The sequence below is a fragment of the Syngnathus leptorhynchus genome, chromosome 4 (assembly GCF_054491065.1).
Source record: "Syngnathus leptorhynchus isolate UIUO chromosome 4, UIUO_Slep, whole genome shotgun sequence".
NCBI lineage: Eukaryota > Metazoa > Chordata > Actinopteri > Syngnathiformes > Syngnathidae > Syngnathus > Syngnathus leptorhynchus.
In genome coordinates this window covers 18,027,869-18,052,865 of record NC_141198.1, presented here as the reverse complement: position 1 = coordinate 18,052,865, position 24,997 = coordinate 18,027,869, and the positions used below count along the sequence as shown (strand labels likewise).

The following is a 24,997-nucleotide window of genomic DNA, read 5'->3' as shown; positions in this document are numbered from 1 at the left end:
TCCCTATTGTTTGATTAGTAAAAGAACGACAGAGGCTAACATGAAGTTCAAAACGAAGTACAATATAGGCTTTAATCAAATACATTTATGGCAATTAAAAATAGCAACTTCACATTTTACTTAATTGTAGGCTACATTTGATCAAAAGGTCTCAATGAAGAGAAAGGTAAAAGAAAAAAAGAAAGGGTAGAAAACGCTAGAGACCTTTTAATTCTTGCCTCGCACTTGTTAAGGTGCGTTAATTAACATGAGCGTGTATTGTCCTTTAGCATCTTTCCATTGTCTTTCTGCCATTGTTGTTTGTTAGTTATTCACAGTTGAACTCATATTTGGTGATTGGAAATGGCCTTTATCTGTACTTAACAGTTTTAAAATTCATGTTTGTGAGAAAATAATGATAATAGAATAATGGAAAATGTCATACTTAACCCAAGACAACGAAGAGCGAGCTCTGCGCCACTCCACGACCTAATGCTGACATCTAGTGGCAGAATGGAGAATGGCTACAACTGGACTGAAAAGAGCGGCTGAGCGGTGTAAATGATTAAATGCACGTTTTCCATGAAGAAAAAAAAGATCATTGATTTATAGAATACTCTGTGCAATCGATAAAAATTATATACATTCAAATATTTTTTATACTTTTACATTTTTGCAGTTTCAAAATGTGAAACGTGACTTGATGTATTGACCAGGTCGATGATGTTGAAATGCAAATGTTGACGTGATGTTTGTTTTAATTTCTGCTTAATTTCTTTTATACAAAATAAAAACGTGCATTTGGTTCAATTTGATGTGCATACAGTGCAAAGAAAAGGGAATTACAAAAAGTGTATAGCGCCACACTGATTAAATGGAAAAAAAATATAACATTTGGTCCAATTGACCATTTAAATTTCCATCCACCCTGTTTATTATGTACTCGGAATGATATTTTTTTATTTGCAATTCATTTATATTAGCCTATCCTTGGTATGGTGCTCATATTTATTTTCAACGTGTTTTCAAAGTTAATCCAGCAGGATGTATTCGTTCAAATAGCGCAAATGTTCTCATTGTTTAAATATGCACAGCTAAAATATATATATATATTTTCTGTTTGGTTATCTTAGAACCACAATGGATGTTTTTATGTGTTTATTTATTCATCAATAAATATGAATGCTCGCTAGTTCACACTGCGTAGACATGTTACTGGGTTATAATATTCGTTTTACAAGCACATTTAGATGAATTATATTATTACCGACAGGAGCTTCTTCAATACATTATTTAGATACACATGCGTTTTTGTCAATGATGGAACGAATTGAACAAAGGTGAGGTACAAAAGAACTGATTGAAACATTTGTTAACTAAATAGAAATAAAAAAAAAGAACAAATCCTACAATATCCAGTGGCAAAAAATTCAAACAATGAAATGTTCGGTTTATCTGACTATAAATGAAACACGGGAGAAAAGACAAGGGGCCTTCAAATACTTGCGATCACGACAGGCCTACTAAAGGTTGAAAAAAAATATACTCTGTATTGTATTTGCCGAATAGTTCGGTTGATTCTTATTATTATTATCATTATTATGATCTGCTTTGTTTGCTTTCAACGAATTTAAATAAGCTCTCCTTGTAATTAAGAGAAATTGCGATTAGTTTTGCTTTGCACCACTTGCACGGGTTTGGGCTCTTTTTTGGAATCCGCACTGAAACAAAACGCCGCATGCAGAAACGAGTCCAACACAATGAAGTCACACCAAGTCACGATGAGGATAACTAAGAAAGCCAGTAAGTTTACTGAAATCTCTGCAAAGTACAAACAGTTCAATTCCTCTCTAGTTGAGGACACTTGTGTATTCCAGCCCCACCACAAGCAGCTCAGCCCAGCCCAGCCCAGCTCAGCCCAGCTCAGCCCAGTCCAGTCCAGTCCAGTTCCACACACGTGGACTTTTCATTGAACACCATCACCATGAGTCAAGTGGCGACAAAGGCCAGCTTATGCCGCTCAAATTCTGCACCAAACTTCTCCGAAACTGCCCCAGTCTCTGGGTTGACACAAGCTACATTTCACACTACAGGCCGACGGATTTAAGCATTGAACACAAACAGATCCCGCTTCCAAGATTGAAATCAAACCACACAAAGAAGCATGGTTTGCTATTACACATGGCTGTACAGGTGGGATCAGCGGAGGTACTGCTCGGGTCATTTGGAGGTACCAACATGACTTTTCATTTTTAATCTCAACCAAAACACAGCAACTGATCAACAGATGAAAAGGAAAAAAAAATCATCATAATTGCTGCAACAACAACAACAGCAAGAAAAAGAAAATAGAAATATGCTTCATGTCTTTGGTTAAATTGGAACTGTAATTGATCACCAGGACATGTTGCCAATAGCTCAAGGTAGGAGTGAATATAATAGATGCGAATGACGCGGTCACGTGACTTTGCGCTTCTCAGCATATGCGCGCGCGCGCACAAATTCGATGCACAATAAGCTGTTGGCATCGACACAAAGTCAACCTGGACTTGAGTGGAGTTCAAATGTGAAAGAAATTGTGCATTTGAATATTTTTTTTTTTTTATTGTCATCTTTCAATGCTTGCAAAATAAAAACATAAATGAATGTGTAAATAAGAAGTTTACAACACACAAATGCCACTGGCTTTGGTTTCTCCACTCGCTCGCCTCAAACATCTTTTATTTTTTTCCCCTCTCAGCCTTTTTGTACTGAATTAAAAAAAAAAAAAGAAGAAGAGTGAGAAGAACACTGCTATAGAGGCTCTGCCCCCGTTTGAATGCACAGACTATACAGTAACAACAAAGTGAACCTGCATGAAATATGCACATTGAAATATCATAACACTTAAATGACAGCAGATACATGACTCAGAGGCAGAGATAAGTTTGGGTCATCAAAAGAGCTATCGATCAGAAATTAGCGACCGGTGATGGCCTTTTCCTGTCGAGCAAATGATGTTTGATTGGAAAATAATTCCACCGGGGGACATACGGAATCAAATTAGCAATGCAAATGATTTGGGAGTTATTCCTCACCATCCATTTGCAAAAATTGCATGAGTTCAATTGCTAACGAGGGAAATTGTACAGCTCAAGTTGTGTGGAGCTGAAGGAGGTTATGTTCAATAAGTTAATTAAGCTTAAGGATGAAACATGTGAGACGACAAATGCGTGTCGGGGTCAGATCGTGATTGTGTGATTTCTTTGCGTCCACACAGACCGCTTGCTTGATTGAAAGTAGGAAATACACCAGCTCTGCTCAGGGCTCAAAGGAAAACAAAACCAAACATGTGCGACTGCACATTGAAACTCCACTAAGAAAACAACAACAACAAAAATTATTATATATATTTATATATTAGAAAGCTATACACAAGCATATTTTTCACAGATTTTTTTTTTTTTTAAAGATTCTTAATATTACCATTATTATATATAATTAGAAATACACGTTTAATAACAAACCTCTACAAAGATAAAACAGTTCAGCAAAGCATTGGATCTCAGTCTGTTTGATGGCTTTGGGCTCCAAAGCCCATGCACTAACCCCCGCTCCCCCCCCCCCCCCCCTCGCCTCCCCCAACCCAACAAGGTGGGGTGCACTCATCCTTCTCTTATTAGCAAAGCTATCAAAAACACATTCTGGCTTATAGAAACTACAAAAAGCCACAAAATGCTTTGCATTGTATTCCTTTCATAAGAAAATATAAGCAAGTGTATCGTACAATTGTTTTTTTCTTTGTTTTCTCCTTTAATAATACTGATAGTTAATACTAGATCCAGAGGCTTATTGATTACGCCCAACTCTTGGATCACCCCAGCCCTCCCTCACCCCATTTTTTCTTTTTTCTTCTTTTACACACCAAAAGTTCCAAACGTATTGGGGTCCGATTACCTGTACAGTCCTTCAAATGTTGCATATTAGCTTTTTCTTGAGCGAGTAAATAAATCTTGAAATGTCCGGCAACCTCTTGACCCCCCCCACTACCTTTGACCTCTATTTACATAAATACGTTGAACCTGCAACATGACATCATCTAATGTTAACACACACTTGTTTTTGCGAGGGAGACGGTACATAGCGATGAAACTGTACACACGGCGTGTATGTTCATTTTCTTTTTTTTTTTTTTGTCTTTTCTAGTCACTGATGATTCTCTGCGGTGAACTTGTATGGAAACAGAGTACCTGACTATTGTTGGCGATATGCATATATGTACACGGGTGTGAAGATATATGCATTTGTGATTGCTCGTATCCAAACGCAAAGCAAGTTATGCGTAGTTCCCCAACTAGAAATAGAAGACCCCGCCCCGCCCCTCCCCTGTCCCCCAATGACATTTACAAGAGCCCGCCGGTTGATGTGATGTCATATGTATAGCACACACACGCACTCAGCAAAAATACAAACTAAAAAAAAAATAATAAAATGTGTGGACTTTTTAGAGGGGCTGTCAAATGATGGTGGTCTTGACAAGGGGGGGCTGTTGTTGTTTGGAGGGGGAGGGGGGGTAAGTTGGGGGAGAGGGCAGCGCTATCATGTGGCCCAGCCCTCGGACAGGCGCACCCGCTTGATGGAGGGGCTCTCGCGCTCGTCCAGGGTGGGCCGGGCCAGTCCCAGAGGAGAGTGGAACTCGTTCCTGTGCTCGTCGCGGTCGCTGCCTTCGTGGGAGCTGCTACAACTGCTCAGGCTATCGACCGGGGAGCGTCCCGAGTCCTGGCGGGAAGCGGGGTTCTGGGGGGGTACTACCCCACCGCCACCACCACCGTAGCCCCCCGGTGTGCTGCTGGTGCGATCTCTAGGAGGAGAAACAGGTTCGGACTTGATGTGCAGGCTTTGAGTAGAGGGCAGGGAGAGATTTGAACCCTGACATAAGTGAGAGCTAGAGCAATTTCTGTTGGAAGGAAGAGGAAAGAAAGGAAAGGCGTTACAGACGTACGGAGCACACAAACATGCATTTGAGCATTTTCAAGAGGTGTCGTATTTGTGCTGCTGTGAAGAAAACGCTGACATACGCTAGCTACAGTGGCGCCTCCACGTTTGTTATCATTCCTTTCCAAAAGGGAGTGCAAATGCCCCCAATCGTAGGAAAAACAACACTCTCAATTATTTGACTTTCTACCCCAAAAATGAATCAATAGAATGATAAGAATGAAACAGTGCTTTCCGATTTGGACGGCATGGTCAACAGGGGGCAGTATAATGCCGACAAAGGGTCATAAATAGGGTCAGTCGAGGTGCCACTGTACACTCTTTGGTTGTGACGTGATTCTTGTGTGATGGATGATCCATGCGTTGCACCCCAACTAACTCACCCGAGTTGTCCGAGGGCCGAATGTTGCATGTTCTGAAGGTGTTGCTGCTGCCAGCCGCTCATTGAACCCAAGTGCAGGGAACTGCCGCTGTTAAAGCCGGACAACGAAGACAAGTCTGCGCTATTCAGGGAATACTCTGCATAAGAAAAAAAAATCAAATCAAAAGTGCTATCAGGAATTTGTGCACGTTGCAAGGAGTGTGTAAGTGGGTTGGTTGAACAACCATGCCTAAATGAAGCTCTCTTCAATTTGTGTGACAACAGCACCCTCTTCTGTTCAAATGTTGAACAACGTTTCTAAAATGATGGCTAAATTTATCGAACACCAGGATTAGGACGGTCAAGGGCCGTTACCAATGTGCCATTAAATAAAGAAAATGAGTTGGATTTTTTTTCCCCCCCCAGAGTTGTGATGATGACACACTGCAAGCATTTATTTGCAAAGACTGTCAGAGAGTTCTTTATTCAACATTGAGTTGTCATTTGAAATAAAACTTGACCCATTCCAAAGGGCACTTACCTGTACCATAAGAAGTGGAGATGGCCGACGGGTAACCACCCATGCCTTGTCCTGGTAGAGTCGGAGTCGCTACTGACACAACTGGGGTGGCCAATGACTGAGCAGACTGGGAGTTGTTTATTCTCTGGTTCTGTGACAGGAAAAGATAAGACAAATAAAAGAGATGAGGGGAGCCTTGAGAACATTTAACGGACGGGCACAGCCTAATCAAAGCGACCGAGTTACACTCGTCTTTTTCATTTCCTTTCTCTCACTTAACAGATGCTGCGATGCCAACTTGCGCAGGGAAGCAATTGCCTGACACGCACTGAACTCAGCCAACCCTGTCATTTAGCCTTAGTGAGGGCCCGCCGTCGCTATAGTAACACCATCTGTCTCCAAGGCAACGTAGGGTAGCGATGGCAAAGGGAGTGGACATGCTTTTGCCGTGGCGAAGGTGAGCCTTTGCTGGATAAAGATGCAATAAAAAAAAAAAGAAACCGGAACACAAATCACAGTAATGAATACTGTGACTTGTGTGCGTACCTGTGCATGTGTGTGTGTGTGTGTGTCAAATGCACAGAGAAATGGGAAAGGCAGAAACTAAAAGTCAAATCAAACTTATGAAAAAACTAGATGTCAGGTCAACGTGCTGTTACAGACACACAACGCTAGGGGGCACTATGTGTCCTAAGAAAACAAAAACAGCCCACTTTGCAACCTTGAGCGCAGACAGCCAGCCAGCCACAGAGATGGAATAAGTCAAGTGGAGTCCGAAATATACGACTCCAACAATTTTAGTGGTGGCAGCACATGTAAAGCCAGTTTTTGCAATATTGCTTCATTAGAGGGAGGCTGCTGGGATTTTCGACATTTGAGCAGTCCGACTTACCAGGAGGAGATCGACGTCATCAGACTGAGGGCATTGATGGGGAGGGTGATAAATTCAAATTAGAGAATGTGAGTGAATAAAAAGTGACGACTAGTTGCGGCTCTTAAGAAGAAGCGGCTATTAAGATCATCACTACGCTATGGCAAAAGGAAAAAGGTCAAAGTAGACAAACGTTCAAAGACACTGTTGAAGTTGGAATGAAAAATGCATTATTTTACTCCCCACTTTTCATAAAACCAGTGAATGCATTTCAATAGGAGTAAAATAATCTTTCAGAAGTATTTTTTACACATTTTTTTCTTTGTTTGCAATGCATTTTAATTCAGTGATTTGAAGCAATATATGAATTGTTCTTTTCCCATATTTTAAACACAGCGCTAATGCACAAACTGCAACAATTTGATATTTTGATGAATACTTTTCAGCAATAAAACAATTACATTTTTGTATTTTCAAAGTGGTCAAATTGAGAACCACATAAATTAGACTTGGTCAGGATACAAATAGGTCCGATACAACTACTTAAAAAAAAATGGACAAGCTTGGAGAAAAAAATGAAGCAGATAGGGTTTACTCACAATGGAGGGCATGTTGTTCTTGGCGCCGTGCGGGATGAGAACACGGAGGTCGGGTTTGCGGTTGTTCATGCCTAAATTCATGGGCGGGGGTGACTTTGCCTGCATGTTCTTGTTCATGCCGGCCTGAGAGACCAGCAGACCGGGGGAGTTGCGGTGATTGCCATATCCGTTTCCTGGCAAAGCAAAGCAAAGATGGCACCGTTAGAAACACTCCAAAAAAACGTGGCCCTGGTGGATTGTGTGTGTTCTACTATTCTTTTCAAAACTCCACAATATTCCATTTTCACCTTGCGGTCGGTCCTTTCAAGTGGTTCCTTTCTGACAGAAGAGCCTGGAGCGGTCCTATCGTTTACTTGGCGGCTGTACAAAAAAAGCCGACCTTCCCCTCCAACTCTGTCACACTCGGTTAAGGCTACATGTGCCCGGCAACAGCCAGTGAATCATGTAAAAACATCAAATTACGGGTAGCAAGACCACAGCGGGATGGGGCCCATCATTTGGCCATCACAACTAAACACGTGCGGTCCCTCGCTCGCTCGCTCGCTCGGCACAAAGACCCTCCCCTCCCTCCCTCCCCTCCCCGCCACCGGCTCCAGGACACAAGTGCAGCACACGCTTGAAAAACCATGCGGTGAAAACCTCGCAGTATCATAAAGACAAAAAAAAAATTGGAGGGGAGCATTCCTGAGAGCAACATATTCTTTGTTTCTAACCCAATGCCACAAGCTGGTCCCCCCTTCTCTCAAGGGCTAGAACACAGGGCGCAGTGTGGACTTTCCCACTTGAAAGACAGGCAGGAATTATACGTTAGACATAAATGAATTTCCTAATCATATACTCCGGGGGGAAAATGAGTCGCAGATGTCTTCCTGGGCAATTTCCCTTTGCTGATCTTTGTTTAATTTGAGAGCGAGGTTTTTGTTGTTTGGAAATGAAAAAGTCTCCAAAATGTGAACAGTAAACCGCCACTAGTGGTGACGGGGAAAGAATGATAAAAAAAATGAGTGTGTGTGTGTGTGTGTGTGTGTTGGGCTCACGTGTGGATGCTTCACGTCATTCTGCTAATATACGGTGCCTTGGCTTTTCCGTGCGAACGGCAGGCCGTCGAGGAGCGAGCGGCGTCTTTGAAAGTCAAAAGCAATCTTTGCATATGGATGCACGTGTATGTTTTGGATGAGTCTCCCCCTTCTCAATCCTCACATTAGCAAAGTGGCAGCTGCCTCTTCAGCTTTCCCGCTCTCTTATTCTCATGGCTGGCCCTTTGTGAGCTGGAGTGGCTGCATGTGGAGATAGATGAATGCCACCTCACACACTCCTAAAACACGCACGCACACACTCTTTGGTAAATAAGCCTCGGTGTTTCGGGGGTTTGGTCAGAACGACGTGCGCTTGGTTGTCGGTAAGGCTTCAATCAGACATCTGCGCGGTGGCATGGCGTGGAGATGGCTGCCGTCCAGTCGTTTTTAGCGCTCCATGATCACCAGCGGCGCACGCCGCTCCTTAAAGGACTTCACGAGTCGAATCATCAAGTCATTAAGCAAATGAAATGGGGAACTGGGAGTCAAGTCTTTTCATTTGCCCCCCCCTCTCTGATTTTAGGGCAGATGCTCCGACTCAAAGTGAGTCCACTTGCGAGCGGCGTGCGCCGCAACCGACCGCTTGGAGAGGAAGTTAGAAGACGCAGCCAAGTCGAGAGGCAATTAGGTGGTAGCGTTCACATATAGACTGATTATATCGACATTTGTTCGAGAAGTTAACTCATAAAGTTGGACTCATTTGCCGTATTTAAAACTATCCGAGATCACGGCTCCATAATGAGACCTTGTTCGGATGCCTCGCCTTGTTTTTGTCTCAACTTGTGCAGACGTTGAAAAGTGGAACATGTGCTGTAGATAAAAGCCGCCATGTTCGCTGTTCCTCCGCAACATTTCAAAAGAGGACGCATGATGACTCAGCCTTTCAGTAGCCTGTCCTCATTGCACTGGAGTGGAAATAGCACATTATGAGATTCTGACGTCATGCGTGGCTACTAATGCTACGTATTTTGCTTTGGTGGACCGGGCCCGAATAGTTTCTCGAAACGGGACTGAGATCCACGTACCGTCTTTGGACATCATTGAGTGAATGGTCAATCGTATTTGAAACATCTGTCAGCCGAGTTTTGGAAATTCCATTTCACTAAAATGGCAATTTAAGCTGAAGAACCTGGTCGTGTTTTTTTAAACAGACCATGAAACAATTAGAACAATGGAATTAATAAAACGTGTGTTGGATTTAGGCACAAAACCATTTTTTTTTTCCCCCAACAATGCTGCCACACTACAGGGGGACCCCAGGTAATAGTAATCCCATGTGGGAGCTTGCTGTCATTTTGTCTCTTTCGACACACCGTGGAAGCATGACATCTATGGAAACACACACACACACACACACACAAACACACGCCTCCTTTTTCTTGACACTGAAAAAACACCTGACAGCTATTTGTACAATTTTTGATCCAAACTTGTGAAGAGCAGAGGCCCTTGTGAATAATAAGATGATTGCGGTCCAGCCACCTCACACTGACTCCCTCAACGTCACAATGAGCGATCAAGTTCACACAACACTTCCATGTGTGTTGCTTTGCAAGCCCCGATGGATATTCATCAACCCCCCCCCGCTCTGCCTCTAGATATGATTTAAGGAGCCTTTTGAATAGAATCTTTTAGTTTGGCACAAGACTCTCTGTACGTCGGCGTGTTTTTTGCCGCTGCCGAGCGACGCGCCGCCTGCCCGCCCGCCGCACTCCTCACAGAGCGTCTCTGTTCATTGGTGACACAAAGAGTACATTGGGAGCACTGCTTCGCAACACGCCGTCCGTCCAAGCAAGGCACGCCACAATAAACCATCCTGTTGTGCGCGTGCGTGCGTGCGTGCATGCGTGCGCCACGAGTGACCAGACAGAGAAACCAAGCAGTGACCTCGATGACGGGGCCCCGGGGGCCAGACAGGGCTGGCCCAGCTGTGCCCCCACTGCGCCCCATTTTACACTGTCAAATATGTTGAGGCTATAAAATGTCACCCTTTAAATAGAGGTCTCTTTGCTATAAACTTTGGCCTGACATGCCCTGAGGGACAAACCCATTGGCACACAGAAGCTGAAACATTACATTTGCTTACATAAGTTTGGGGGTTTGCTTAAATCTCTGTAGGTTTTGGGGCTACGGTTAAGACACTAAAACACGGCATTAATTGGGTTACGAGACATATGGTAGTTGTTAATGTGTGGACAAGTGAAAAAGCTGCTTGTGAGGAAGGAGACACAAAGAACTTCAAATGGATTGCTTTTAGACAACCACAACGTTCCCCTGAGCAGGCTCCAACTCACTGGTCAGTTGAGCACCAAATCCAATTTTCTTTTAGATACACTGATTCTTTTATTTAAGAGACTTTTCCTTTTTTTGTTTTTCTTTTTTTTTTCTAAATCAGTGGTTCTCAAATTATTATTTTATTGATTTTTACTCTCAATTCTTTTTCATTCTCAAATTATGACTTGATTTATTTTTTATTTATCTTTATGAACTCTTTGAACGCTTATTTAACAACCATTTGATGTGTGAACTGTTTTAATGAAATATTTTCTTGACTAAAATCTTTCTTAATTTTCCGATATTTAGACTCAGCGTTATTCTTCAAAACCGGTTCCCCAAAATACAAGAAACGTTTGTCTACGGTTTAGCGCCTCTCTTCACCTCATCAGGAACTCTGTTTCATTTCTCCTCCCCCCTCCCCGCCTTGTCTGAATTTATTGCAAAATTCAACAGGGGCAGGATGTGTCACAGCCTCAGCGCTGGGTAAACATTCCCAGTTGAACTCCACCACCACTAACATCAACAACATCACCGAGAAAATCTCCATTTGGGTTTGGGTTCATATTAGTCATGCGTTACACAGCACCCAGACAATAGTGTTGAGAGTGAGAGGACATTCTTACCAGCACTGGTGCCTGCGCCAGTGGTGAGGTCGGCACCCATGAGGCCACCTAAAACGCAAAGACACCGACGAAGACACGTGTTACAACATCTCACTCATTCATTTAACACCAGTGCGTCAAAATCCATATTGCTCCCAGGAAAAAAAAATAAAAATCCCTCTCGAGCACACCGAGCAACTAGACGCCGCGGTCCAAGAAAAATGACACATTATTATTTTTAAGCCATGTGAGGTGGAAGGGGTGGGAAGGTTCAGAACTGGTGCGGTTTGCTATGGATGCTGCAAGCTCCAAAGCTCATATTTAGTTTCTCCCATCCACTTGTAATGACAGGGTGAGGGTGTGGGCTGAAGTTTTCAGACCAGTGGGCCTGAAAAAGGACTCTGGACAACAATAACAAACCAACAGGCTTGATTCTTCATGTCCTCCACACGCGGGGGCCAGACGACGAGTCAGCTCGATTCCAATCAACCGCACAGACGTAAGTGAATCAATGAATCGGTGAATTTAGTCGCGCTCGGCGTGCCGGAGAGAAACACACGAGCCCCCCCCCTCCCCCTCCCCTACCTGTGTTACCTGCACTGGGGGGTCTGTGTGTAACTCCGGGCGACATGCTGTTTCTCTGTAGTCCGTGGTGCGTCAGCGGTAGCAGATTGTGATTTCCGAGGGAGCCGCCGGGATGGCTGTAGATGAGATTGTTCTGGTTGCTGACTGGGATGGAAACGGGCATGTCGTAGTTGGACGGGGGCATGGCCTGCTGAGACAAAAAAAAAAAAAGGGACGGGGGAGACAAGAGAGGCCGGTTTGATTCCATTTGCAAGTTGTAAATACAACAAGACTGCATTGTTTCAGAAAGAGGGATCAAGTCAAGGGAAATTAAAAGGGCGGGGGGGACGGGACGGACAGAAAGGGCAAAAGCTAACATCAGGCAACCATGCGCAACTGGATAAAACAGATGACAAGACCACAAGGCAGTAGCGAGCGAATGGGTACGTCAGGGAAGTACTGCCGAGAAAACAACTGGCACAATAACCCAACGTGCTCTTAATTAAACTGATGGCTCCGAATCCTAACGAGTCACTTCCTTCATTCCGAGAGAGACGAGTAGTCCAAATAAGTGCATTTCCCTGCCAGAAACGTCGTCCAATTTTACGACAGTTCATCCCCAAAAAAATACATGACACACTCAGCTCCGAAAGGCCAAATCTACTCTGGCTTCATCTTTGTGCAAATCTGCTGAGACTTTTGCAAAATTCCTTTTGAGGTTTAATCTGAGATGATTTCTTTTTCCATTTCATGGCGCTAATGTAAAGTGTTGGTGGTATTTACTCAGATCAGCGTGCAGCCTCATCAGTACCATTACAAGCCCCCAAGCACCTTTTTTTTTTTTTTTTCTCTTTCCATGTGACATTTTTGTGTCACTTGGCACAAGGGCTTAACCTTGGGAGTGCCCTGGAAGTGGTTGGATTCTCAATGTTAGCTTTAGGAAGTAGAAAATAGGGCTCCAAATTACTGCCATGTGCCTGAAAGCAATATAGGGAGAATCAGCCGGGTTTGTATGGAAAACATACTTTGCTGCCTTTTCCACTTTTGTCACTTTTAATCACTGTTTTACTTGTAATTTTCCTCATTAATGGAGGAGAGACACCCATTGGTTCTTTGTACAGGGGTGTCAAACTCATTTTCATCATAGTTTCCTTCGGAGGGCCATTACGACAAACCGATGAATAAAGGTCAATGGTAACAAACATTTCTAGCAATATCTGCATTTTTTAAAAAACATTTCTAGCAATATCTATTTTTTTTTAAAGTGAAGATAATTTGTAACTTTAGTATTGACAGATGTCTTTGGGGGCTACATAAAATGATTTGGCTGGCCCTATCTGGCCCCCGGGCCTTGACTTTGACATCTATGAGTTATAACATGTACATAAAATGGTCTAGACTTAAACTCTCAATTAAGCGAGGATTAAGTGTATTTTAAAGGATAGTTAAAGCCTTCATTTAGGAAAATGAATGACGGTCTAAGGAATGCGGACACCCTGTTTTTACAGAGGATCCGATCAGACTTAACGGGTGCCATCCTTCCTGCTCTCACTCGTCTCCCGCAAAACTTGGCAGCCAACCCTGACCACACACTGAACTGCCACTTGTTTTGCGCACAACACACACACCGCACACCCCAGCGCCGATCCCAATCGCATCTCACCCAGAAAGTCCCCCCAGCCAGCTCACCAAACCGCGTCTCTCTTCCTTCCATGCAAGGTTTTGTCACACACTACTCTTTTGGTCCAACATAGAATTACTGTAAGCATTTCAATATGATACTTTGTGAATGGCGGGAAGGGTCCGTTTACACAAAGCCGCTTTGACGGCGTGGTTTCAGCCAAGCGGCTCGTCGGTCAAATCAAAAAGTTTGACATGCTATATTTTGAGGGACGGTCTTAACAGAGGTTACACTCTTGTGCATGCGGCTCCTCGTTAAATGAAAAGCAAGGCATCGTGGGGAACAGGTTCACGGCGGGGAAGCCGTTGAAATGAGAGAAAGTGTGCAATTATGAAGCAAAAATGGCTGCCGCTTGTGGCTGCACTTATGTCAAATTAGAGGACCTCTCCTCAATAAGCAAAAAGTGAGAGCTGTAATTTTTTTTTTTTTTTTTCCCCATTCTGTGTATACATTGTAATCTGCGGTCGTACTCGCACTCTCACTTTGTGTATTTAGTCTGGTGGCAAACAATGGCGGTTAGCTGGGTTAGCTAGAGCAACACCAACCGGCCAGTCAGCATTTTGTTAGCTCGCCGAGCGAGGACGCCGGGTGACGTCAAAAGCCCGTACTTACAGGAATCTTATGATTTTTAATCATGTGATCAAACTCCTCGTTAATCTGTTTGTATTTCTCCTCAGTTCGCGGGGTGAGGATGAGAGTGGATTCAAGCTCCGGGCTCTCGCCACCTTTGTTCTCCTTCTTGCTCAAAGCCTGCCGGGTCCCGCAACCGACACAGGAGGGAGGACGGATGGCGAGGAGACATGACGGAAACGTGGAGACGAGGACGAAGCAACAAACATTACAGCGGGGTTGGGTTGGGTGGGGTGGGGAGAGAGGAAAGAGAGAGGTGAGGAAGACTCGGGGTTCAACAAGAGGTACTTACACACAGTCTCTGTCTGCTGATCATCAGATCTATGTCCTCGTTTATTTTCCTGTATTTGTCCTCGGACTCGGGGCTGTGGCCGACCGAGTCGTCTGCATCGGGGTCGGGGCTGTCACAGCCATTTAGGCCCTTCTTTCTCAACGTCTGTAAACAAAGCAGTGGCACAGCACAGTTGAAGGGCCGCACTTTTTTTTTTTTTTTTTTTACCCCCAAACTCGGTACTTTTTTTTTTGTTCTATAGAAATAAAAGCTAACTGGTGAAACTAAACCGTGACCCAAATATGATCTATAATTGCAAAGGATCTTCCATCAATGCGTTCTAAACAATGATCCAATCAAATTTTATTTGATTGAATAAAACAACCAAAATGACAACTGAAAAGGAAAGAAATGACAAAAGAAAAAACGCATACTATGTACTTCTTCAATTCAAGTCCGTTTTTTATGATTATTATTATTATTAGAAGCTTGGTGGCCCTTAAATGGAGCTCGATAACAACACCACCAATGACCAGTGGGATGAGGAAAAAAAGACCAAACGTGACGGTGCGGGGTCACTGAAGATGCACTATTGAAGGCAGCAGTTTCAATTTTGGCCACCTGATGGCCACCTGCCCCCAGTAAATCAGGTCGGCCATCCAAAAAGATTTTTTTTGTTGACTCCCGTGATAACCAAAAGAAGCAGCTCCCGCTGATCCACATTGTGTTCATTTGTAAAGTGAGACAAAGACGAGACTGCGAGTGAAGAAAGTACAGTAGCTGACAGTTCCAGATCTCATCAAAGGCAGACCCCCCTTCCCCACTCTCCCATCCTCTCTCCACTCCTAACCACCACCAGCCCCCCCGTCTCTTCTCCCCCTGGCTTTAATAAAGGGAGATTAGTCTAGTGGAGGAATATCACGGGCCTGCTTCTGCCTGTGTAGTCATTGCTTCACACTGCGCTCCCCGACTTTCATCTGAGGCTCCATATCAGACGGGCGTAATTAAATTTACTTTAGTACACCCTGTATTTGATGCTGATGAAGTGTGTGTGTGTGCCCGTGTGGGTGTATAAAGGAGGAAGGTAGATGCTACGATAAGTTAATCTCCGTGAACTTCTTTCCTCTTTGTTTGTCTGCGTTGGCGCTACGTGTGATGCTAGCTAGCTGCTCCATCACGAGCGGCAGCCGGTGACAGGGAGCGATCTGCCTGCTTAGAAAACAAATAAGGATCCGCTCATCTCTCATGTCAGCACAACAAAGGGCTGTTTGGAGTGTGGTTTTAGTGAACTTAGAGGGCTCCTTTTGTGTGCGTGATTGCTGTTTGATTCCGTCTGCCGGCGAAGCAGCTACTGTATAAGCGTGTCAACATTCGTCGGGCTCGCCTTCTTTCTCTACCCAAAAAATCTCACTTGCCCGCTGAGGGTGGAAATCTGGAATTGGAGAATTTGAAAGCATCTCTCACATCTCTGACAGTCTTCAGGAAATCACACCAAACAAACGCAAGGAGATCTGACTTCTAACGGAGCAGCTGTGAAACAGGCGCTCTCGCTTCGTGCGAGGTGTGTGAGTCAGGAGAACAAAGGGGTTGCAGAGGTTCATCACGCTGTCTTTTTTTTCTCGGGTCCTAGAGATGCATGGTATTGAACTGACGAAAAGTTGAATTCTGCCCTTGCTCTGTTGACAAACCAAAACTTGACTTGCAAACTTCACCAATCCAGGACAATCGTATAGCAGGGATGGCCATTGAATTATTTTTGTTGAACTTTTTCAATTGTGTCAATACCGTATCGATTGTCCTTACGTGAGCCCATATGAAGTACAACTTTCAAAATAAAAGTCTGTTCCAGTTAGTCAAAGGCCCATCCCTAGATGAAATATACAAGCCCCTTTTAGCAACCGTCAGAGGCATCCAAAAGACCCGACGAGCGGTCACGCAAGGAGGTCGCAACGCCGCTCGTGTCGGGTGTTGATAGGTCGCAGAGTGTTATATGACTCGTGGCCCCTCCCACCCGGGCTTAGCTTTCCAGCGGGGCTCAGCACTTTGAGGGAGTGCTGCTAAGGGCGCTATGCCACTCATCCCAGTTATGACCACCTGTCCGCCGACATCACACCTGTTGCCAAAATCCGACACCCGACCCGACAACCAATCACGTCTGCCGCGGCGCTCGCATCACCGTAAAAGGCCCGCTCGTGTTTGCACCTTACACGCCAACGTCATTGTATGTATTTATACATGGCGTGTGTGTGAATGAGCCAACGGGAGAACGAAGAAGAGCTACACTTCTTGGGAGAGGAGGGGGGGGGGGGAGAAATCAGTTTTTGCTTGCTTGGCTCTTATGTCTTTCTGCGGCCCCTTTGGAGGCTTGCTCCTAATTAAACTCCTTCTTCATGATGCTCCCTCATGACTCGACTTGTCACAGGGCCTCTGCCAAGCGGGGACGGCATAGACACGGTGGCCTACATACTTAGACACCCGTCTCATCAGTACCCTTTAGCTCTTCACTCAAAAAGTTAGGAAGGCCGACATTGGCAGTCCGTTCGACAGAACTGTGATGTCGTCAGGTTGGACTTTTTTTTTAGTTCTTAGCTAATACCATGTGGTTGTTGTGTAGCCAGCAAACCGTTTGAGACTTCTTCAACGGTGCCACCCGTTTGTTTCAGTTGCTTGAAAAGACAATTGGTAACAATCCATCCCGACTGAGTTCTACTTGGAATAGACCCACTTGGAATATTCCGCTTTCTTTTGTTTCTGAAGTTCTTTGTATAGCATCTGTCACGGAAATGTGTTTTAAATTGTAACAGTTCCTTAGCACAGTCCAGGGTGTGAGTAATAACTCCGAGGATCCTCGCAGGATATTTGGGTGTGAATTCTGATCGGCCCCCTCGGGGGGTCTGAAAGGGACAGCTGATGCCCACCGTGGCCGGGTCCTTCTGTTCGGCATTCTGCCACCCTTTCGCACCCTCTCCAGCCCTCTGATCCGTCTCTCTGTCCCAGTCTGCTTCTCAGTCTGTCTCCCTCTGCTCGACTGTGCGGCCGTTCCCCTTCCTTTTCTGGACTCCCGTCACATCTCGAGTCAAAACATTGTTGGCTAGAAGGGTCCGGTCTTTATTTTTGACAGACGCGTGTGTTAACTGTTGGGTTATGTTTGGAAAGCTCTTTATTGCTGACCGCCGCCTTGGCAGTGGCTGAAGGGTAAGACACGTTCTCAATATTGTGTTTATGGCTATCGGTGACAGAGCGTGGATCTGAATGTCTTCAAGCCAGCAGAATTGGTGCAACACGCTCTCACCAAAACAGCTTGTTTCCATTCATTTTTGGTCTTTGCCAAATTGTCGCTCTTTTTCATAACGGTTGAAATACAATATCTGACACTTTTTCCCCAAATGCTTTACCCCGATTGCGACGCTATTGTAATTTATGAGGACGGCTACGAGTAAGTATAGAACGTGACATTGCGTCAATAGAAGTGAAACAGGTGAAAGTGACATTGGCCCGTTTTGGGTCAGGTGGTTCTAAAGTGGACCCACTTTCAGCACCACTTCAGTGGCAGCAGTCATGGCGTGAAGATGCAATAGAAAAGGGATAATAATGGCTTGAAGATTCTCTCATTTTTTCCTCTCTCTCGCTTTTCATCTCGTCACTCACTTGGACATTCTCACTCTTTTCAGAGTTGCTGGTGATAGTGGTGGCGGTGGTGGGGGGGCATCCGAGAGATCAGGCTGGCTTAGGTTATTGGAAGCAGATGGCAGACCAAAAGGCAAAGAAGGCCACAGTCTCATGAAATGTGGTTTGAACATGCCAGGACCATATCGAGGGCCATGTCCGCAGACGACGACTGCATGGTGTGCACGTGCGAGTGAACATTTGGGGAGGGATTCTTTTTTTTTTTTTTTGCAGGCTAGCGATGAGAGGAATGCACACCCTTCCTTTCTTTCTACCTTATACCTACAATCGTCCATCTTCATCAGGGGTGTCAAACTGATTTTCGTCGTCGTAGTGATCATTTCATTCGGAGGGCCATTATGACTTTCAACGCAATATAGGCGACACAACATACTGGATGAATAACTAGTTTTGAAATCACAGACTAGTAAAAACTGTTCAAATATTCTAAAAAGATATATCTAATCAAATTGCAAGCTAAGTCTTTGCGGGCCACATAAAAATATGTGGCGAGCCGTATCTGGCCCCCGGGCCTTGGGTTTGACACCTATGATCTTCATAAACCCGGATTGGAAAAGTGAAGGACTCTTTAGCGATTCATTCTGATGCTACGCCACCTTTCATGGGCATAAATGGTTCAAAATTTACAAGGGATGGATGATGTGCAGAACCAAACTCCAAACATGATCAAACCATGGCATTGTGTGTGATGTGCACGTGAGAAAAACCCCATTGGGGAAAAACCCCCGTAGACAAGAGCCCACTCACACCCAGGCGGGTCTTAGCGAGCTGGTCCGTCCATACGTACGCAAGCCAGCAAGCACAATAGCAGATGGTGCAGTGCTCCCATATGGAAAGAGACACACACTGAGCACATGTCACAATCCAACACGCTTTGCTACAGCGGCGGCATCCCAGCCCAGTGAACAAAGTGGTCATTCAGACAAGTCACCACACTGTATAATTACCCAGATAGACATTATGAGACAATACAAGCTCAGATAAGTGGATAAAGAGGGCACTTATGTCTACACTCTACCATTTTTTATTCTGTCTACACCCCACCTCACCCCGGTCTTGATTCCAAACTACAAATATGATCATGTGTCTGCATTGATTTTAGATTTCATAATTTATGAGGACTTTATTTAGCCGCAACCGTGACATATCAATCCTAAATGGAAATACCAAAACTTGGAGCCTTTTTAAAACAAGCGCCTCAAGTCTTGGTTATTTTTTTTTTTTTCCTCTTTGCACTGCCCACCAATCATGACTTATCGTCTTTTGTCACTCGGTCGCTTATCGCGTGGCTCCACAGCAGGAAGAGGGAGCCTGAGGGAGGCCTTGAGTAACAATGACCAGCTGCTTGACCTCTGTAATGTGACCTTGGATTTCCAAACCCTGCCCAAAGCTGCAATTATGGTGAGGAGGGAGGGGGGGGGGGGCGGCATGGGCGGCGGCAGAGGAGGGGACGGAAGCGCTGGGGCCGGGTGAAGGGAATGCCATGTTTAAAAATAGATCATTATTTGAAATTTTCCACAAATAGTTTCAAAGAACAAGGCATCATTTCATCTTATTGGCTAGCTTGAATTGTTTTGGGATTGGATAGTGGAAAAACCTCGGCTGGCGGCCTTGGCAGCGTGGCCTCAGAAGTGGCCGGACTGTCCACACCACAGGGACCGCATATTGGCACGTCAAACGCTCTATTTTTAAAAAAAGCTCCTTTTGTTGTCATGTGCCTACCTCAGAGTTCCGTTGCAACATGTTGACCTTAAAAAACACCATCCAAAGCGGTCGTAAGTTTAACGTCTGAGGTTCTGCTTTTCTGGACAGTCTGGGCTGTCTGATGTGGAGCAAAAAAAAAAAATCGAAATGCTGAGCTGGTACATCAAGTACATTATCTGCCTTCTTGTTTTTAGCCTGTCCTATAAAACTAAAAGAGGCTTAGTCTGTTAAAAAGGAACTCAGCAAAGTTCTCTACTTGGTCTGGTCTTGGTGCCGGGCCTGGATAACGCTCGAGGGGGGGGGGGGGGGGGGTCGGTCAAAGGTCATTTTCTCAATACCATAATTTTAAACACACGGACAAAGAGGGTCTTAGCGTTAATTGTGAAAGGACTACATGTGTTTCTTTATTATGTATGAATTTCAACAAACAACAAGACAGGAAGCTTCTGTTTGGTTTAGCGTGGGGAATGGGGGAGCCAAGTGAATTCAATAACAGGCGTCTTTATTCAACGGATCAAATGTTTATAGGCACCGCGGGGTCTTGGGCCGATGGTGTCATGCATGTGGTTGATGAGAGCAATTATTCATGCTGGATGATCACAGGGAAAAAGAAAGGGGGAGATGAGGACTCAATGAATAGCAGCAAGCTCTGCTTGCTTACTCACTCTTCTGTTTGAAAAACAACACACACACACACACACCAACAATCCAAAGTGAGGGGTGGGTGGGGGGGGGGGGGGGGGGAAGAGTCCTTCCAGCATAGACCGCCAGCTACTAACTATTTTTAGCCTCACCACAAACTATTTTTAAAATCACTTTTTTTAGCCTTTTATATAAAAGCATCTATTATAAAACAAAGAGGTCACACGCAGGGAAATGTAAATGATAGCGGCTTCTGTAGCAAAATAAAGCGGTCATTGTGAAAGTCTTAAAACATGGCGGAGGAAAAACAGCCACTGTCGGTAGCAAGGTTTCAGATTGGAATTGAAACATAAAACGACGGTGAAGCTGGTGAAGACAGGAAGAGGGAAAGGAAACACAGCTGCATGACACATGGAACATTACAAGAGGTTTTGCACGTTTACAGTAGCCTGTTTGCTTTTCCACCAACTCATCAGCTTACTTACAGCTGCCACTGTTGTTAACACAGAGCCTATGAAAACAAGTGCAACCTCCAAAAAGGAGCTGGGACGTCCCGGCCCGGCCATTTGGGAAACATTTCAGGAAATATACGTTGCGAAAGCTGCACCCAAAAAAAAAAAAAAAGTTCCCTCTCCTTTCTGTTGTCGAATGTTTACTACTCTTATTTTATAACTCTTATTTTATTTTCCATTTTATTTTGGACAATGTAGGATGTTAATAAGTCACTCATGTTGGCAAAAGCTTGAGCCTGAATAATTTAAATGTCTTTATTTATGACGGGATCCAGCATTGAAATATAAATTGTGACAACTGCCGGCTAAATATGAACCCCAACAATTCCTCAGGCTACCTTCGGCTATACCTTAAGCAAAATCTTCATTTCCTAATCTTCCCAGTGTCATAATGTTAATTGACTTAGGCAGTCAAAGCGGCTTCGGACCTTAATCCTCACCTCAGCCCGTGTGGCCCGTCTCCGCGCCACGAGCAAACACTGAAGCACGGTGATCGCCACGGCGACCCCACCCCGTCACACCTCCGAGTTTACGCAACACTTTGGACAACCGTGGGGACAGAAGACCCGACCGATTCCATGTCAAAGTCGCGGAGGATAAATTAGCGTGGCTATTCAAGCTGCCACGATTACACAGCCTTTGAGAGGCATGAGAAGAAGTCATTCAGTGAAGCCGATCAACACTGAAACTCCTTAAGGCTAATGTTCTCCACGGTGTTTAGAAACCAAATAAGCACACAGAATAGCACACATGCTGGAAAATATTTTCGCAAGCGCGAGGCAGAACACGAGCACACTGCTACTTCTGAGAGGGAGATCACATGTCCTGCCACTGACTGGCTCTACACAGTTAATGTACACTTACTGTATACCGGATAGAATAGATTGGATGTGAAAAAATAACCAGCTGCAACATCTGCTGGACTGACTTGATTCCTTTCTCACCAAACTACACTCAACATTGCTTATCGAGAAATCAGCGCGCAAGTGTACCTAATAATCTGTCCGCCCAGGGTTTTTAATGTCCTATTTACAAGGCGACGTGTCTTTTGTTCTTCTAATTGCCCCGTAAGACGTTCTTTCCCGCTACTTTGCCACCCGTCGCCGCCGTGCTGGACCGAGTACACACCTGTGCCTCGCACACATCTTGGCACATCGGTGAAACATACGCCGGGTGAAACATGGCCAGGGAGCTTTGCTGAATCTCATTAGCCGAGCGGGTAGTCATTAACAGAATGACCTTTGGAAATAATTACCAGCCTTCCTCCCACCATCCCTCTTTCCCCTCCCTCCTCCTTTGCTCACACTCATCCATCCCTCTGTCCCCCCCCCCCCCCCCCCCCTTGCATGGACTACATCCTCCTAGGTGAGCAGAAAAAAAAACAGGCAGGGCGGGTGAGGGATGGAAAGGAAGAAGCATGCTAACGCTCCTGCTGCTGTCGAAGATTACGAGTAGAGCTGAACTTTCAGATTAGATTAATCTGCGGCAATGGGATTGGCTATGGGCCCGTCTCCTGACAGGTACGGTCAGGAGGCGGCGAGGTCGGCTTAACGCCGAGTGCCATGTGCCGCGCCATGTGATGCTCTCACCAACGGCAAGGCATGAGGGTGGTGCACATGTTGAGGTCACCAAAAAACACATCCTCAAATTCACAATTACTGTTTGCAAAATGTGTTCCCATCAACGATCAGACTCGGATTGATCTAAACTACAACGTTTTGTATTTTCACAAACATCCCAACGCGGAGAACTAAAACGACTCCATTAGGGATGCGTCGTTGGATTTTAAAGGGGCAAGCCATCACATGGAAGGTTCGCAGGTACTGTCATCATCACGAGCGCAACCAAAGAACTTTTTTGATATACTCTGGCAATTAACAACTCCCATAACAACAGAATGCCGCCTATATAACTTGAAAGAGAAAGGAAAAACAGAGGTGGATAGAATTTCATGCTTTCCATTTTCTTCTGTGATATCATTCACATGTCCAGGAAAGTGGCCAGGCAGAGTGCAAGGTTGGGAAATGTGTCTGTTTTATCTGGAGCCAGACTCAGGAGTTTATTGCAGAGCTGCCAGGAGGACACACTCGGACGTCATATGACTGAGGAGGGAGGGAAGAGCTGCCTCTGCTTTTCGTTGAGTTCACAAATTGTATTTGAATCCAAAGTGTGCAAACTATGGTGGCTGAAATGGTTGTAAAGGGCCTCGAAATTGAATTTGTAATTGTAGTTGTATTTTTTCGACTCTTCCGAAAGCACGCTTTCTTAAAACCCTGTCATTTCATTTCTTAAAACCCTGTCATTTCATTTTTTTTATTTTAACAGTGCCTTGTACAGGAGTCAAAAAATACAACTGGTTCATGAAGCAACATTGCTTGTTTTCTTTGGTGTATTTTTTCTTTTATGCAAACATAGCGTCAAGCTTCTGGAAAATCATCTCATGATGAGATGTAACGTTTTCGACGGACACTGCAAAATAAAAAAACGTGCAAAAGCCCTGAAGCTTCTTGTAAACATGCAGTAGCTGCAGAGGCTGTGTAACACTTTCAGTGGCACTCTCTCAACAACGCTAATTATCAACCAAAGACATGCTAATTACATAGAGTTTTATTGCTAATGTAGCGGGCCTCAACGCCGACCGCCCACGCTGAGCTCTGCTCCCCTACCTCTGCCTCGCCTCCCTCCCACTACACCTTCAGGCGAGAGGAACGGAAACCTTTTCTGTGTACTTCTGAGAGAAAACCTACTTGACAAATTTGAAACAGGACGTCAGATTTTAGTCTTACACTTTGCATTTTAGTGGACATTATTGTTGACCCTTTTTGTCATCTTGGCCTTCCCCCAACCCTGCAAGCCGCCCACGTTCATGACAAAGCACACAAGGCTCCACTGGAGGGTCCCGACCCGACGTTCACCTCCCTCCGACACGCCGCCACCCCGTTCGCGTCCGCGCTAAACGTGCCCGCATCAGCCCTGCGGCCAATCCCGTTAGCGCGTAGAGGCCTCATCGCATCGATTTCCGAGCAGAGACCTCTGGGGGTCCCTGCGCTGGTAAGCGCTGTTCAGCTTTAAAGGCCTCTTAAACATCTTTCCCGACACGGCTGTTTCTATGTTCTCCATCTTGGGCTCAATAAAAGCGACACGGTTACAGACGGCATCAAAGCGGCAGGCACTTGTTGAAACGTGACGACGCTTTAGTTCAGTGGGTTCACGTGGACAATAGAGTGACTGAAGGGCTTTGTGCACATCGCCTTCATGGGCTCATGTATGTAATGCCTAAGTGATTCGATTTGATTTTATAAGTCAAACATTACAATTCACATACAGTGTATTTGTGATCATGGGAATGTAACATAGGCATGGATGAAGGATTGCAATGCATGTACTAATTATAGTTATTCAGAAAAGCTTCATAGTGGAAGAATGAAGCGTTGTGAAATACAGCACAGAACGCATGTGGGTGCCTCTTAATAAAATGCCCACTCTGTTCTCTTTGTTTTAATTATCAAGGTCAGCCCATATGCTAACTGTACACCACCTAATGTATAAAGCTACCTTAACACATTTGACGGCACCGGATAAAAAAATAAAAAACTGATCATATAGTAACAAGAGCAAAGTGCTGTTAAGATTGCATGCCAGCCATTTTATCAATGTCTTTGAAAGGACATCATTGGAAGAATGCAACGCAGACGGCACGTGATGCAAATGTGCAAATTGAAAAGGTTCGCCGTGAGGGGCAAATTGCCATCTGGAGAAGCGGGAAAAATTCCCAACGGACCTGTCCACCCGTGTTTGGGCACGGAGCCCGGTAACACCCATATGAAGAGATAAAAACACGTCCCATGCTGTGGGCGCCTGTATTAGGCCGGCCAGCCGGATCCATAGGTGCGTGTGGGCCTCGACTATTCACTCATTACTTCTCATTGGGCTTGGGTACATGTTGTCTTCTTAAATTCTGAGCCAACAATTTCAGACTGGTATGCATCATTTGTGGTGAGGTAGATAGAACAAATAAATGATAGCTTAATGAGGTGCCGCTTTCAT

At 44.8% G+C, this 24,997-nt stretch overlaps 1 protein-coding gene across 8 annotated transcripts in view; it reads right to left on the bottom strand.

The window, feature by feature from the left end:
- Positions 1-4,134: 4,134 nt before the first annotated feature.
- The window catches only part of mef2cb (myocyte enhancer factor 2cb), a 139,889-nt gene continuing 119,026 nt past the window's right edge, over positions 4,135-24,997 (bottom strand). For 6 of the 8 annotated variants that reach the window (XM_085909392.1, XM_085909394.1, XM_085909395.1 and 3 more), the window contains 7 exons: positions 14,427-14,570; positions 11,854-12,034; positions 11,281-11,328; positions 7,305-7,477; positions 5,856-5,985; positions 5,337-5,472; positions 4,135-4,915 (listed from right to left, as the gene is read on the bottom strand). In XM_085909392.1, coding sequence (XP_085765518.1) covers positions 4,558-4,915; positions 5,337-5,472; positions 5,856-5,985; positions 7,305-7,477; positions 11,281-11,328; positions 11,854-12,034; positions 14,427-14,570 — 1,170 coding nt within the window. In that variant the 3' untranslated portion in view covers positions 4,135-4,557. Of the gene's footprint in view, positions 4,916-5,336; positions 5,473-5,855; positions 5,986-7,304; positions 7,478-11,280; positions 11,329-11,853; positions 12,035-14,116; positions 14,255-14,426; positions 14,571-24,997 lie in introns of all 8 variants that reach the window. The other 2 variants (XM_085909400.1, XM_085909398.1) reach the window with 2 other exon arrangements.